At 34.4% G+C, this 13,710-nt stretch overlaps 2 protein-coding genes across 4 annotated transcripts; both read left to right on the top strand.

Moving 5' to 3' along the window:
- The first annotated feature begins 499 nt into the window (after positions 1–499).
- LOC110604664 lies at positions 500–5,202 on the top strand. Of its 2 annotated transcripts, XM_021742923.2 has the most exons (10): positions 500–1,064; positions 1,160–1,297; positions 2,103–2,291; positions 3,275–3,412; positions 3,518–3,636; positions 3,715–3,847; positions 3,935–4,064; positions 4,162–4,241; positions 4,369–4,503; positions 4,635–5,202. In XM_021742923.2, exons 1-10 carry the CDS (start codon positions 579–581, stop codon positions 4,866–4,868), a joined length of 1,782 nt encoding a protein of 593 aa, XP_021598615.1. In that variant the 5' UTR covers positions 500–578; the 3' UTR covers positions 4,869–5,202. The 2 variants fall into 2 exon arrangements, with proteins under 2 accessions (XP_021598615.1, XP_021598616.1); XM_021742924.2 differs by lacking the exon at positions 2,103–2,291.
- Positions 5,203–7,226: 2,024 nt separating this feature from the next.
- LOC110605189 lies at positions 7,227–13,251 on the top strand. Of its 2 annotated transcripts, none has more exons than XM_043952608.1 (9): positions 7,227–7,685; positions 8,140–8,496; positions 8,579–8,794; positions 9,677–10,329; positions 10,717–10,813; positions 10,918–10,971; positions 11,049–11,167; positions 11,952–12,142; positions 12,517–13,251. In XM_043952608.1, exons 1-9 carry the CDS (start codon positions 7,434–7,436, stop codon positions 13,152–13,154), a joined length of 2,577 nt encoding a protein of 858 aa, XP_043808543.1. In that variant the 5' UTR covers positions 7,227–7,433; the 3' UTR covers positions 13,155–13,251. The 2 variants fall into 2 exon arrangements, with proteins under 2 accessions (XP_043808543.1, XP_021599258.1); XM_021743566.2 differs by having other exon boundaries at positions 7,229–7,685; positions 12,511–13,251.
- Positions 13,252–13,710: the final 459 nt, after the last annotated feature.

The following is a 13,710-nucleotide window of genomic DNA, read 5'->3' on the forward strand; positions in this document are numbered from 1 at the left end:
ATTTTTATAAAATTAAATAGTTTATTTCTATTTTAATATCATTCAATTATAATTTTTTATATTTTTATAAAATTTAATTATTTAATTTTTTTATTAAAAAAATATTAATTGTTTTAAATTATTTATATTATTTAATATATATAATTTATTTATATATATTATTTAATTTTTATAATTTTAAATATTTATATTAGTTATTTTTTTAATTAAAATTAAAATAAATTAATTAACAGTTTTTGAATAGAAGAATTAAATTGTTTATTTTATAAAATATAAAAAATTTTAATTGAATTATTTTAAAATAAAAATGAGTTAAATGAATTTTCTAAAATACACATATCTCACAGTAATGTTCCCATTTCAAAATGAATACGAACGTCAAGCGTCAACAAACTTATGGTAATCTCGTAATTTCGCGCTCAATTTGATGTCAAAACCAAGTCAACTCCATAAACTTTCTTCTCCAGGCTCATATGCTCTTTCCATCCTTCCATCTCTGTCTCTCCCTGTGCACCTGTCATCGAAAGAGAGTAAAAGAGAGGGAAATTTTTTTTTTTAATTCCAAAATAAGAACAAAAATGGAGTCGTTTGAATCCAACTTGATCAAAGATGCTCACCAAATCGACAATCCTCACATCACCAATAACGCAGATCACGGCTGGCAAAAGGTCACCTACGCCAAGCGCCAGAGGAAGCAGAAGCAGGTGGACTCTGCTTCCTCCGCCGCAAATGCCGTTAACGTCAATGGAACCGTCGTCCCCAAGGATAAGTCTAACGTCTTCCGCTCCTTGGAGCAGCAATCTGAAGAGCGCCGCCGCCGAATCATCGAGTCTCAGAGAGCTGCAATTGCCGCTGTTGAAGCTCCGGTAAGGTCGAAGCATCGATCCGATGATGAGGACGAAGATGAGGAAGACAGCGACGATGCTGCACTTCCCAAAGGAAATGAGAAGGTGGAAGAGAAGAAGGTGAAGCAGAAGAAGCCGAAGAAACCTCAGGTGACTCTGGCAGAAGCAGCCGCAAAGATTGATTCGGCGGATCTCGCCGCTTTTCTAGCTGATATATCGGTCAGTACTATGATTCAATTTTGTGTTTGATGTGGTGGATTTGAGAGGAGCGACAATTGACAAGTTGAGGTTTTGATGGTTTGTGATTCGTTTAGGCATCGTATGAGGGGCAGCAGGACATACTGCTCATGAGGTTTGCGGATTACTTCGGTAGAGCGTTTTCCGCAGTGAGTTCTGCTCAGTTTCCTTGGGTGAAGTTGTTCCGGGAGAATACTGTGTCGAAAATGATCGATGTAAGTTATCGATAGTTTTCTTCTGATTTTATGCCTATTTCTTCTTTTAAACTCGAAGAAATGAGATGAGAATTCTGTGAGATTGCAATACAGCTGCGAGAAAATTTTGAAAGCTTTTGTTTGATTGCAATGGACTTGTGAGCTTTTATTGTCTATCTACATTATCTTTATTCTAACTTCTAGCAAAGAGGTTGATTTTTTTTTAATCCTCAAAACTGAGCTTGTGATTCTGTTAATGGAATTTGTTTTGTTTAGCTTTTGGAATTTTGGGAGCAAAACAATTATATCGTTTGTCTGCTGGCATTTGCTTTTATTATTGTATCTATGACCATTGTATTGTTTGGGTTTCTAGTTCCGTGCATATCCTGCTGTGGGAACTTCTAACTAATGAATCCATTCTTGGATGCTTATCTAGTTCAACTTTTATGCATGACTTAATAATTTAACCATCTTTAATCAAAATTTATTTTTCTCACTGTGCTTCTTCGTGCTCAGTTGGTCTGTTAACATGCTTATTTCCACTTGTGCTGATAGTTAATTGATTTGTGAGAAGGTGTCAAGGTGATAATAACTAATTATAAATTTTATTACCTTGTGTTCATATGGAAAGTTACAGTTCTGAATTCTGAGATTTGGTTACATGTTATTGTGTGTTAATTTTATTCTTTTAATATCTTGCTGTATGTGATTGTTTATATATATATAGAAAATCAAAAGGTTTTTCTTGGCACGTGGACTTGTTGAACTTTTTAGGTTTTGCTTTTGCAATTTCATTTAACTAACTCGCTAGTTTATTTTCCAACAGATCCCCTTGTCTCACATTTCTGATGCGGTTTATAAAACATCAGTAGACTGGATTAACCAACGTTCTATTGAGGCACTTGGTTCCTTTGTATTGTGGTCTTTGGACAGCATTCTTGCAGACTTAGCAAGCCAGCAAGTTGGTACAAAGGCTGCTAAGAAGGGTGTGCAACATGTATCGTCAAAATCGCAGGTAACTTTGTGTAGAGAATATATGGCTATTTTCTTCTCATTAAGGGGGAAAAAATCTAATTTAGCATCATTAAAGTTTAGATTAGAGTAACATGATCTCTTTCTTTCTTTCTTTTTGGTGCATGTTCTGCAATTGCTGACTGTGATCCGTAGGGTTTGAACATTTAGATTTATTTGATTTTTACTGTATGTATTGGAGTTGGAATTCTTCTATCTCCAAGAGTCTGGTGGAGGTTTGGATTTTTGGAGAATGAACTTCTAAATAAAAATTAATTTAAAAATGTAAAACTAGGGCTGTACTTCTTTGATGCTACTAACTACTAACTACTAACTTGATTTTTGACAAAAATAAGTTTTCATTTTCTTTTGCAATTATGAAGTTTAGTTAAACAGTGGCTACTGGAGAAGGTTTCCTTCTCCTACTGCCTTTCTTTTTGCCCCCTTTTACTGTTTAGCATTGTTTTTCCCCCTTTCTCAGTGGGTTTGATGGTTTGAGGTCGACCTACTTGCATTTCTGATTTTCTTGGATATTCCAAGTTGCAAATTCCATCTATAATTGAGATATTTGCTAAACATTATACCTTATGTTGAAATTGTTTTTAAGCATTTGATTTGAGTATTGTGATGATACTACTTGCATACAAATATACAGCTTGATCAATTTAGGAGACAATGTTATTAATGGTCATTTATTGACAAAAAAGAGAACTAACTAGTTGTGGTATTGTTGAGCATTTCTTAGTAAATGAAATTTTATGATTGGATTCAGAATTCATTGTCAAGACTTGTAATATCATCTCTTTGATAGAGCAATTGATTTGCTCTGAACTAGATACTTGTTTTTTTGTCACTGAATTCAGGATATTTTTCCAAGCTTATGGTTGTATTTTTACTTTAAATGTGTTTTCCCTTTGTATGGATAGTAGATTCATTAATATGAGACTATTTACATGGTCTATTGTTGACGCATTAGTGAAATGGCAGGTTGCTATCTTTGTGGTCCTAGCGATGGTTTTGCGACGAAAGCCTGATGCTTTACTTAATGTATTGCCAACATTGAGGGAAAGTTCAAAGTATAAAGGACAAGACAAGCTTCCTGTTGTCGCATGGATGATAGCTCAGGTAATTGAATGGCAACATAAAATTAGCACCTTGCAGGATCAGATCTTGTATGTTCTATCCACTTCTTATTTAAAATTTTCCTAGGTATGAAATTGTTGTTTGTAGGTCTCTCAAGGAGATTTGACTGTAGGGTTATACTCATGGGCACATAATCTCTTGCCAATAGTGAGCGGCAAAAGTTCTAATCCCCAGTCCAGGGATATAATTTTGCAGCTAGCAGAAAAGTATGCAAGTTTTACACTTTTTCCTCTTTTCCTTGCTTGTTAGTTCTTCAATCTGTGAATTGTGTATTTGGTTTGCAGAATTTTGTCTTACCCAAAGGCTCGTACGATTTTAGTGAGTGGTGCTGTTAGGAAGGGGGAGCGCTTGGTGCCACCTTTTGCACTTGAGATGCTATTGCGAGTAACCTTCCCTCTGCCTTCAGCTACTGTAAAGGTGGATATTTGGGATTTACAGTATCTGTACCTGGAGAAACTGTATATTCATTAATCTTACTTTCTATGCATATGGTGTTTTATGCAGGCTACTGAGAGGATTCTAGCAGTCTATCCCACCCTAAGAGAGGTGGCTCTGGCTGGTTCCACAGGGAGCAAAGCAATGAAACAAGTAGCATTGCAGTTACTAAGTTTCGCTATTAAAGCAGCAGGAGAAAGTATGGGACTTCATTTGATTGTCTTTTCACTTGTGTGCTCTTTTCCTGGAGCTACGAGGCTTAAGACTGAGTGTTTTTTATCAACTGTTTTTAACAGGCAATCCTGAGTTATCAAAGGAAGCAGCTGGCATTTGTATCTGGTGTTTGACCCAGAATAATGAATGCTACAAGCTTTGGGTTAGCTATTCCACTTCTCATTATGAGCTTTTTGTTCATAGAAGATGGTTGAATTTTTATCTGTTTATTTTTTTTAATATCACCATAATCTCATCATATTCACTCTTGTTGTGAACTGGGGCACCAGGACAAGGTTTACCAAGAGAATCTTGAAGCTAGCATTGCTATTCTTAAAAAAATGTCCGAGGAGTGGAAGGAGGTCTCTGTCAAACTGGCTCCTCTTGACACTCTGAGCGTAACTGTCAAGAATTTCAGGCAGAAGGTTAAGTCACTTAAACTTTTTAGTAGCTCTCATACAATTTGATCGCTGCAATAGCTTTCCTATGCAAAAGATCAATCACATTTACATTGGCATGATAAAGTTTCTAATCCTCTGTTTATTTTTGCCAATAGAATGAGAAAGCACTGGCAAACGGAGAAGATGCTGCTCGCCAGTCATTCTATAGGGATGCTGACAAATACTGCAAGTTGATATTGGGAAAGTTATCCCGAGGCCATTATTGCACAAAAAGTATGGCTTTTGCTGTCATTGCAGTAGCTGTTGGGGCTGCTTTCCTTTCCCCAGATATGGAGTCCTTGGATTGGAAAAAATTAGTTGTTGTTGTCAACTCCCAATTCTCTTCCTGAGTTGGATGTTCCTAGTGATATCATCGACCATTGATGCAAAGCATCTAGTTGTTTTTAGGATACTAGTTTTTTTCTTCAATTTTGTACTTCTGATCCTAAGAGGGAAAAGTTTTTCAGCTTTATATTTAGGGTCTAATTTGGTGATTCACATACTGTACGATAGACATAGGCAGTTAAATTCTTTGAGAAATTCTTGCAGTGTCCAAGGAAAAAAAATATAATTTAGGTTTCGACACTAATCAGATAGTTTAGTTGAAATTGAGAAAAGTTTAATTATTGATATGATTTATCACTTTTAACATTCAGTATACAAGTATTGTTCTATTGTAATTTAGTATATCTGATTTTATTTTGTGACGCAGTACATGCAAAAAAATACATTTGTAAGATTTTGCAAATGCAGGCTCACTTAAATTAAAAATTCACTTTTTTTAAAAAAAAAATTAAAAATAAAAATCAAAATTTCCTAAGTCTCTTCACCTTGAGTGTCTTCCTTTGATTGTTGTCTGACTGGTCTCAGGCGTCAAAAGCAACCATGGCGAAGGCGACCCTTGACCTTTGTGGGCTCGCGTGGTTGTCGAAAATATCAAAGACCAACACAAATGCGAGCTGGAGAGTTTTATTCGATTCTTATGAAGCATTCGGTACAAAGTTAAAAATCGACGATTAAATGCTACTTCGCAACTTTAAAAAAAGTAATATTTAAAGGATTAAAAAGATTAATAGTGTTATAATAATACTTTAGTAAGAGTTTAATAAAAAGATAAAAAATAATTAATATATAAGCATCTGTTATTATATTGAATAATAAAAATTAAAATTATTTTTCATTTATAAATAATTTAATTTTTCAAATACGTAATTTATTTACCATCATATTTTAATTATTTAAAAAATGTTGCTTTTCTTTTTGGAATTGCAACCGAAAATTACATTACAAGGTCTATATGAACAAAGTTATAAACTGTGATAAGTTTGCATTACAAGGTCTATATTCAGAAATAGTCTTAGACGTAGCATAAGGGTACTTGCTAAATGCATTTTTGGCTTGGGAAGGATTTCCAGGGGTAGACCAAGTGGGATTGCCAAGTTGAACTACTGCTTCACATCTTTGTATTGCTCACTCAGGATTTCTGCTTATGCTTGTAACTTTCTGCTGTGACCAAGAAAGAGTTGTGCAATTGCTCAAAACTACTAATGCAATTTATAGTTATTGCAAACAAAGGAAAGGAGAAGCCGAGAAGAAATACTCTACCTTATCAAGCTTGACAGAGTGGGCTGGTTTGTATTTAGATGTAATGCAGAGAGGGGATGTGTTGAAATGATTTAAGGGAGAAGGCAAAGTCTTGGGCATTTGGAAGCTGAAAGAGCAGCTCATTATGTCCAACAATTACATGTACAATTATTATTAGATGTTGATTATTAATTATAGAGCATAGTATAATTTTCGTATATATAATAATTATATAATAAATTTTTTTCAAAAAGAAAAGTAACAGATATTTTATATATTATTATATATTAATTGATATTTTGAGATACAGAAAATAAAATTATCGTACGAGAGTAAATTTAATTAGGTAATATTTAGTTAGGTAATATCACCTCTCTCCCTTTTTTTTAGTGACACATAAATATTATTCTGCTATAATGCTATTTATATTTATTTCTCAGATTCGTACATACAAATATATCAACGTATTTAATTCTCTCGACGTGCATGTTGATAAAAATACAAAATGATTGAATTTACTCTCTTACTTTTTATTATATTATTGAACTAACTCATTTCTTAAGAAATTCGCACCACGTTGAAACATATGATATTGGACCGACTTGCTTTATAAATGTTTTTGTGAATTTTAAGTTTATATATTTTCATGGTCTCATTTCGGACAATAAAAAATTTGACCGTTCATCATTAATAATCCTAGTTCTTTTAATAATATCGTGGAAGGTCTTTGTGCCTATAATCGGATAATCCTTCGTGACTAGAAGACAAAATTTTCTTTTAATTTTTTCCCACCCTTTTAGGATTTGCCCATAATTATTTTATAAATTATTTTCATTTTAAACTGTCTCAACACATAGAATATATTAAATTTTAATATATGAAAATAAGAGTTTTATTCAATAATTAAGAAGAAAAATGGTTTGATATAAAATTGTAAAACTAATGAAAAAATATAGATTATAATTTGTTAAGTAATTGTATATAATATAATAAATGTATTTTAAAAATAACATTTTTATGGAAAAATAGATGAAAGTTCTAAACTCTTCCACATAGTTCTTTTGGTCCCCTTGTCCAATGGCGGCTTGGTTGACATATTAATATTAATAGTATTTTCCAAACAGGTCATAATCCCTCCTGTGAATAGCAAAATATCTTTCCAAGAAAAACATTTTTTTTTTAAAGGAAAAAGCTTGAAAAAGATTTGCATCATTTTCTGCTAGCAAGTATTGGCTCCTCGGAAGGGAAGAGATTCCCCAAACCCCTATTTGCAGCTCATCGGAAACCCTTTATGAATTGAGTTGTCATATTTTCAGCGTTTTAGCCAAGAAATGATTGCCACAACAATCCCAACTCACTTCAGTCTTAAGCCCTCTTATCTCCGACACCCTCCCTTAGGCACACGCATAGAAGTCACTGCGACAGTTAGACGTACAAGAAGAAAACATTCAGCCTCTTGGTGTGTTGCTACCCATTTTCATATCACTGGCAACCATACTAATTTCAAGCTCAAATCTTGTTCTTTCAGTAGAGTACCTACAAGGGTCTGTAGTGATGGTGGTGCCACTCCACAACAAGATAGAGTAAATCCCCAATTTGTCTGTTTCCTGAATTTGGATATTTGCTTTTACCTATTGCTACCTGCAACGAAATTGTTTTCTGATTAATGGGTTAATTACATTTTTTGTAGAGTTAATATATTGATGGATTTACTTGTTGAGTTTACTCGCTTATGATAATGGAAGGCATATATCTTAATTATGTGCTGTGTCAATGGGTGATTCATTTTGTGGAATTCGTGTGTATAGGTATCTGTGTATGGAACATAAATCTGTTGTCTGTCAGCTACCTCTTTTACAAACCTTTGCAGAAACCGACCATGTATCGTCTTAGGCAGCAACTTTTCTAGCATATTTCTTTGTTTACATTTGTGTTCTTGATGCAATGCCAATACTCTTTTAGTTGGTTATATTTCGAGGCCAACAAATTTTAAACTACTTAAGATACACAATTACTCTTTGTTGTCTGTAATTTCAGAAAATTGAGGAAAGAAACCACAACTCATCTTCATCTAGTTTTGGGGACGGTTATGTTGCCTTGTTTATTCGGATGCTTGGGCTAGACAATGATCCACTTGATAGAAAACAAGCAATAGTGGCGCTATGGAAATATTCACTGGGAGGAAAGAAGTGCATAGATAACATCATGCAGTTTCAGGGATGCATCAATCTCACCATAAATCTTCTCAGTTCAGAGACCAGTTCTACATGTGAAGCAGCTGCTGGCCTTCTACGATCAGTATCTTCGATTAATTCATACAGAGATGTGGTAGCCGAATCTGGAGCAATAGAAGAGATAACTGGTTTGCTTAGTCAACCTGGCTTGACATCTGAGGTATTGGAAGTTACATTTGAAATTTTCTCCACATGATTTTTGGTGTTGGAAAATTGAGGTGGATATAAATTTGTTTTCGTAGGTAAAGGAACAAAGCATATGTACTTTGTGGAACTTGTCTGTAGATGAGAAGCTCCGAGTGAAAATTGCAAACAATGATATCGTGCCATTGCTCATCAAGTCCCTGGAGGATGAAGACATAAAAGTGAAGGAAGCTGCAGGAGGTGTTCTGGCAAATTTGGCATTGACCAGCTCTAACCATAGCATTATGGTTGAAGCAGGTGTTATTCCCAAGTTGGTGAGAATTCCTTCATATTTTTAATCAGACAGGATTATTTAAAATTTGGGTTTAACACATTAACAAAAGCTTCTAGTTGAGATAAAATATCTAAGGAAGCGGACAAGGCTCTCAAGTGGCTGTGGATGAACTTATTCTTGTTTCTTGGACTGTGGAAGGATTTAAAAGAATTTGATCTATTTTTTCTTTTGAAGTTTCTTTGTTGCAACCTGTTTGACACTTCATCCTAGGAAAGAAAAGTACATGATTTACTCTCCAATTACATATAAGCCTGAACCTCTTACCACCAAATTAACTGTACATGTGGGCTGAACTTTTTTGACCAATATTTTCCGGTTTATGAGTATTTCTTTAACGCAGGCTTAAGGAAAATAAGTGTTGCTCAGTTAGTTGGCAAAATCAGAATGCATGGAAGTTGTTATAGATTGCGCATGTTTCATATCTCCTTTGACCAGTTTAATTTTGTTCTAACTTGAACTGGTTTTGCGTGTTCCCTATGAGTAACAGAATGATACAACATTGCATCATGATGGTTCTTTTATTAGGAGTTCCTTGAGACAATTTTTCTGATAAAATTCATTTTGGTTTGATCATGCCTTATTTTCCAAAAGTTCTGAATAACTGTTTCCTCGTAATGCTGTTTATTAAGAATTGCATCATCAAACAAGATATATTATATGCACCTTGAAGTTTATGTGGGTAACTAGAATCAAGATTCTATATTTCTTTTGTTTCTTCAATTCATAATGAGTTTGTGAAGAAATCAGGTCAAACAAAATTATATGGATCATATTATTTTTAACAGGACATCTGAATGTAGCCTTTATTTGATGCTTGCACACTGTATACTGTTAAGCCTAATCTCCTTTTACACTGCTGCAGGCAGAGTTCTTAAAAGCTGATATTGAAGATGAGTACAAGGTCATTAGGAAGGAAGCAAGGAATGCCCTTGTGGAACTTGCTAAGAATGAATACTATAGAATCCTGGTCATAGAGGAAGGTCTGGTTCCTGTCCCACTGATTGGTGCTGATGCTTATAGGTCATTTACTCCAGCATTGCATTCGTGGCCTAGTTTACCTGATGGTACAAAGATTGAACGTACCTATCGGGGCCCTTCTCGGTTTGGTGCTTCTGAGTTGCTTCTTGGATTAAATATTGATGACAAGGATGCAAATATAGAGCAAGCAAAGATGGAAGCAATAATTGGTCGGTCTAAGCAACAATTTCTTGCCCGTTCTGGGGCTATAGAATTGGAAGATGCAAAATCATCTGAAACTGAAATATCTACTAATCATCAATTTACACTTTTGACTTGGATGGATGGTGTGGCTAGATTAGTTCTCATACTTGAATTGGAAGATGAGTTGGCCATATCTAGAGCTGCAAATTCGATTGCTGATGCATCTATTAATGAACATATACGAAATTCATTCAAGGAAGCTGGAGCAATCAAACATTTAATTCGGCTGCTAAATCATAAGAATAATGCTATCAGACTTGCTGTTATTGGCGCTTTGGAAAGATTGTCTATCAGGTACTGTTGGTAGTTCCCTTGTTTCAAATCTCTTTGGATCTGGAGTTCTATTGGGAAATGCCTTTTTAGTTTTCTAGCATTATTGTCAGTTTGTTCAAATTACAAGGTCATGGTCACTGAGTAATTGCTAGTTCAATTGTGTATAAATATATATTTATTATAAAAGTTATTAGTCGACACTTTTGCTATAAGTTTCTGACTAAAAGATAGCAGAGCCAAGGAAAACAGTGCTGGAGGGTGCATTTGTTTTTCAGTTGTCACAGGGACCTTTATGTTGTATCGCTTTTGATGCTAGGGGCAGTTAATTTGTCAAGTTAATATTACATCTTAGCTGTTGCATTCTTGATGTGATACTAAAATATTTTGGTTATAAATTTTTTAATGCAGTAATGGTGTCTGTCAAACAATTGAAGCTGAAGGTGTTATGTATCCATTGATTAACATCTTAAAGGACTCAGAGACATCTGAAATTATAATGGAGAAGGTTTTATTATTATTTTTTTTTTGTTTTTGGTTTGCTTTTCAACTTAAATTTTATAAATGATGATTCTGATTTGGTATTTGATTATAGAAAATGCTGCAATGCAGGCCTTGAATTTACTATATCGAATCTTAGACCCTAGCAAACAAATGAAATCAATGGTAAATCTGTGGTTTTTTCAGCATAATCATGCGGTTTACATATGCAAAAGCTTACCAGGTATTCTGATGCATTCCAGTTTTATAATGGACCAGTAAATGGATCTAAAAGAGAGTTAGATTCAGCAAGAGGCTTGGATACTTCCACTGGATTAACTACGAAAAGTGATGAAAATCCAATGTCATTGATAAATACCAGGTAATCTTCTTTTATGTATGTATAATTTGAGGGACAGATTTATTGTTTTCTGTCTACTCTTTGCAAATGCTGTTATGTTATCTTGTAGGTATATTAGATGATGCAAATATTTATAGATGGGCAATGTCCCATTACTTATTGTTGACTGATTCATTGCATGTTAAAAATTCTTGGCTAACTTCAATTGTAGAATTCTCTCGAATACTTGTCTTGCTTGCCAAATGTTTTATGATTAGAAAAGGAAAAATTCAGAATTACAGTACCTTTTTTTCCCTCCTTTGTCGGCTATGGCAGTTTGTCCATAACATTTTCCTTGGTAGTTATAACAGAAATGCTTTAAAAGGCTTCTTCCATGCTCCTTAAATATTTTACATGGTAAGAAGTTGTCTAGGATAATTGGTGTTGTGATCGTCATGGAATTAATTCCTTGATGCTTTTTGTTACTAGTTGGCAGCTGTAATTATTTGTTTTTTTCTATTTTACCTTTCCATGTAAAAGGAGAATAATGGCCATTTGTTGGTACTTTAGTGGGGCTTGTGTAAAGGAACATAACCAATACTCATCTGTTGGGGGGTTCATAATTAAATTTTGCAAAAATAATATATAGCGCACTACAACATTAGATACATATCAGCCGTATGCCAAATCATTGCAGGATGTTTATTTCTATGAATAATTTACAGTTTTTTCTTATGTTGGAGCCAAGTTCTGTGTTGGATTATATATGTCAGCAATCTGAACTGAAATTTGCTTTGACCTTCGGCGCAACTTGCAACTATTGCAGACAAGATGTGCTGGATGAAGCCATTGTGGTTCGCCTCGTTGAGATGCTGAGGCACTCATCCTCGAATTTACAAAGAAAAGCGGCTTCAATCCTTGATTTTTTGACAAGTATTGAAGGAAGTGTGGACATGATCATCTCAGCAAATATTGAATCTGGTCTGGATGCTGTTTTCCAACGAAAAATATTGAGCGGTATGTCACCTGACTCTCGTAAGAGCTAAATTTCATAAATATTGTATTGTTGAATATATTAAACTATAAAGGCTGCAGTTGAAATTGGAATTGGAGATGAAAAAAATTGCACATATTATTATCTTAGATGCTGCTCATGACTGAATCCGAGCCTAGGATACTGTGGATTGGTTATATACTGGCTTCAACCAGTGGTTCAGTTTTCAACACTACTAAATTACTTTGTAACTGCTGCAGAAGAGAGGAGAAGTATATTAATGGCTTTTTCTTTGCTTGCACCTTGCTTCATTATTTCCTTCATTACATTACTATATCTATCATGTATTAAGTTGGAAGTATTATATATCGATTATTTTAATGTTCGGCAGAAATAGATTCTGATGTAGAAAATCAGCAGCCAGAAGTGTATGCCCTTCAACTTGAAGAAGCTGGTCTTGCAATATCTGCAGCATCTCGGTTACTCACAAAGCTTCTTGATTCGGATCAGTTTTGTCGCACTATCAATTCCCCCCATTTCACCAGATTGCTACGAAGAATCTTGAAGTCGAACATCCCTCTTCATTACAAGGACTGGGTTGCTGCTTGTCTAGTGAAGCTCAGTTCGACACACGGTCCTACTCCGAGCCTAGAATTAGATAATCCAATCAACATGGAAGTAACTCTTTACGAGACCATCCCGAGATTAATAGAGCAGATAAAATCCAGTTTCTCCCCAGATGTGCAGGAAGCTGCCGTAGTAGAACTCAACAGAATAATTTCGGAGGGCGTGGTAGATGCTACTCGAGCCGTTTCGTCTGCAGGGGGAATATTTCCATTGGTGGAGCTTATAGGAGGAGGAAGTGAGAGGGCTGTTGAAGCTGCAATTTCAATCCTTTATAATCTGAGCATGGATAATGAAAATCATTCAGCAATTATGGGTGCCGGAGCAGTGTCAGCTCTGAGGAAGATTATTTTGTCACAAAGGCCGCAGTGGAAGCGAGCGCTGCATTTGCTGAGAACTTTGCCTACATGATTTTCTTTTGACATTGAAGGCAATTGGATTAAATAATAAAAACAGCAAAAACAATGTAATAGAGATTTCGATAGTGATAGTTTCTTTCTTTTTATTATTTTAGTTTTCTATTGTGGGGATAAAATTGTATTTTCTCTTTATTAATTTTAAAAAATAATATAAATATTTAGAAATCCACACCTATTAAAAATAATAAAAAAGAGTAAATAAATAGAGGGAGAGAGAATTCCGTGATGGTCGGCTATTATAGTTGTGTTTTTTTTTTCTCAGTTTTTTTTAATATATCACGAAAAGTTAGAAAATGAAAAGAGAGAGAGAGAGATAGGCTGGCACATAACAGAGTGCTTAGCTGGAGAACTATAATTACGTGTACATTTATGTTTATTATTATTTTTAAATAATTTAATGAAACTCGAATTTAAATATTTTTTTAAAAAAACCTACAGTAGTTAAGTTAAAAAAATATAAAATAATTAGTACTTATTAAGTGTTCTCTGTAACAATAAAAGATTAATTCAAGTGAGTGAAGAGGTTACATCCTCCAATTTTTAAAATT

Source organism: Manihot esculenta, chromosome 17, assembly GCF_001659605.2.
Source record: "Manihot esculenta cultivar AM560-2 chromosome 17, M.esculenta_v8, whole genome shotgun sequence".
Taxonomy (NCBI): Eukaryota; Viridiplantae; Streptophyta; class Magnoliopsida; order Malpighiales; family Euphorbiaceae; genus Manihot; species Manihot esculenta.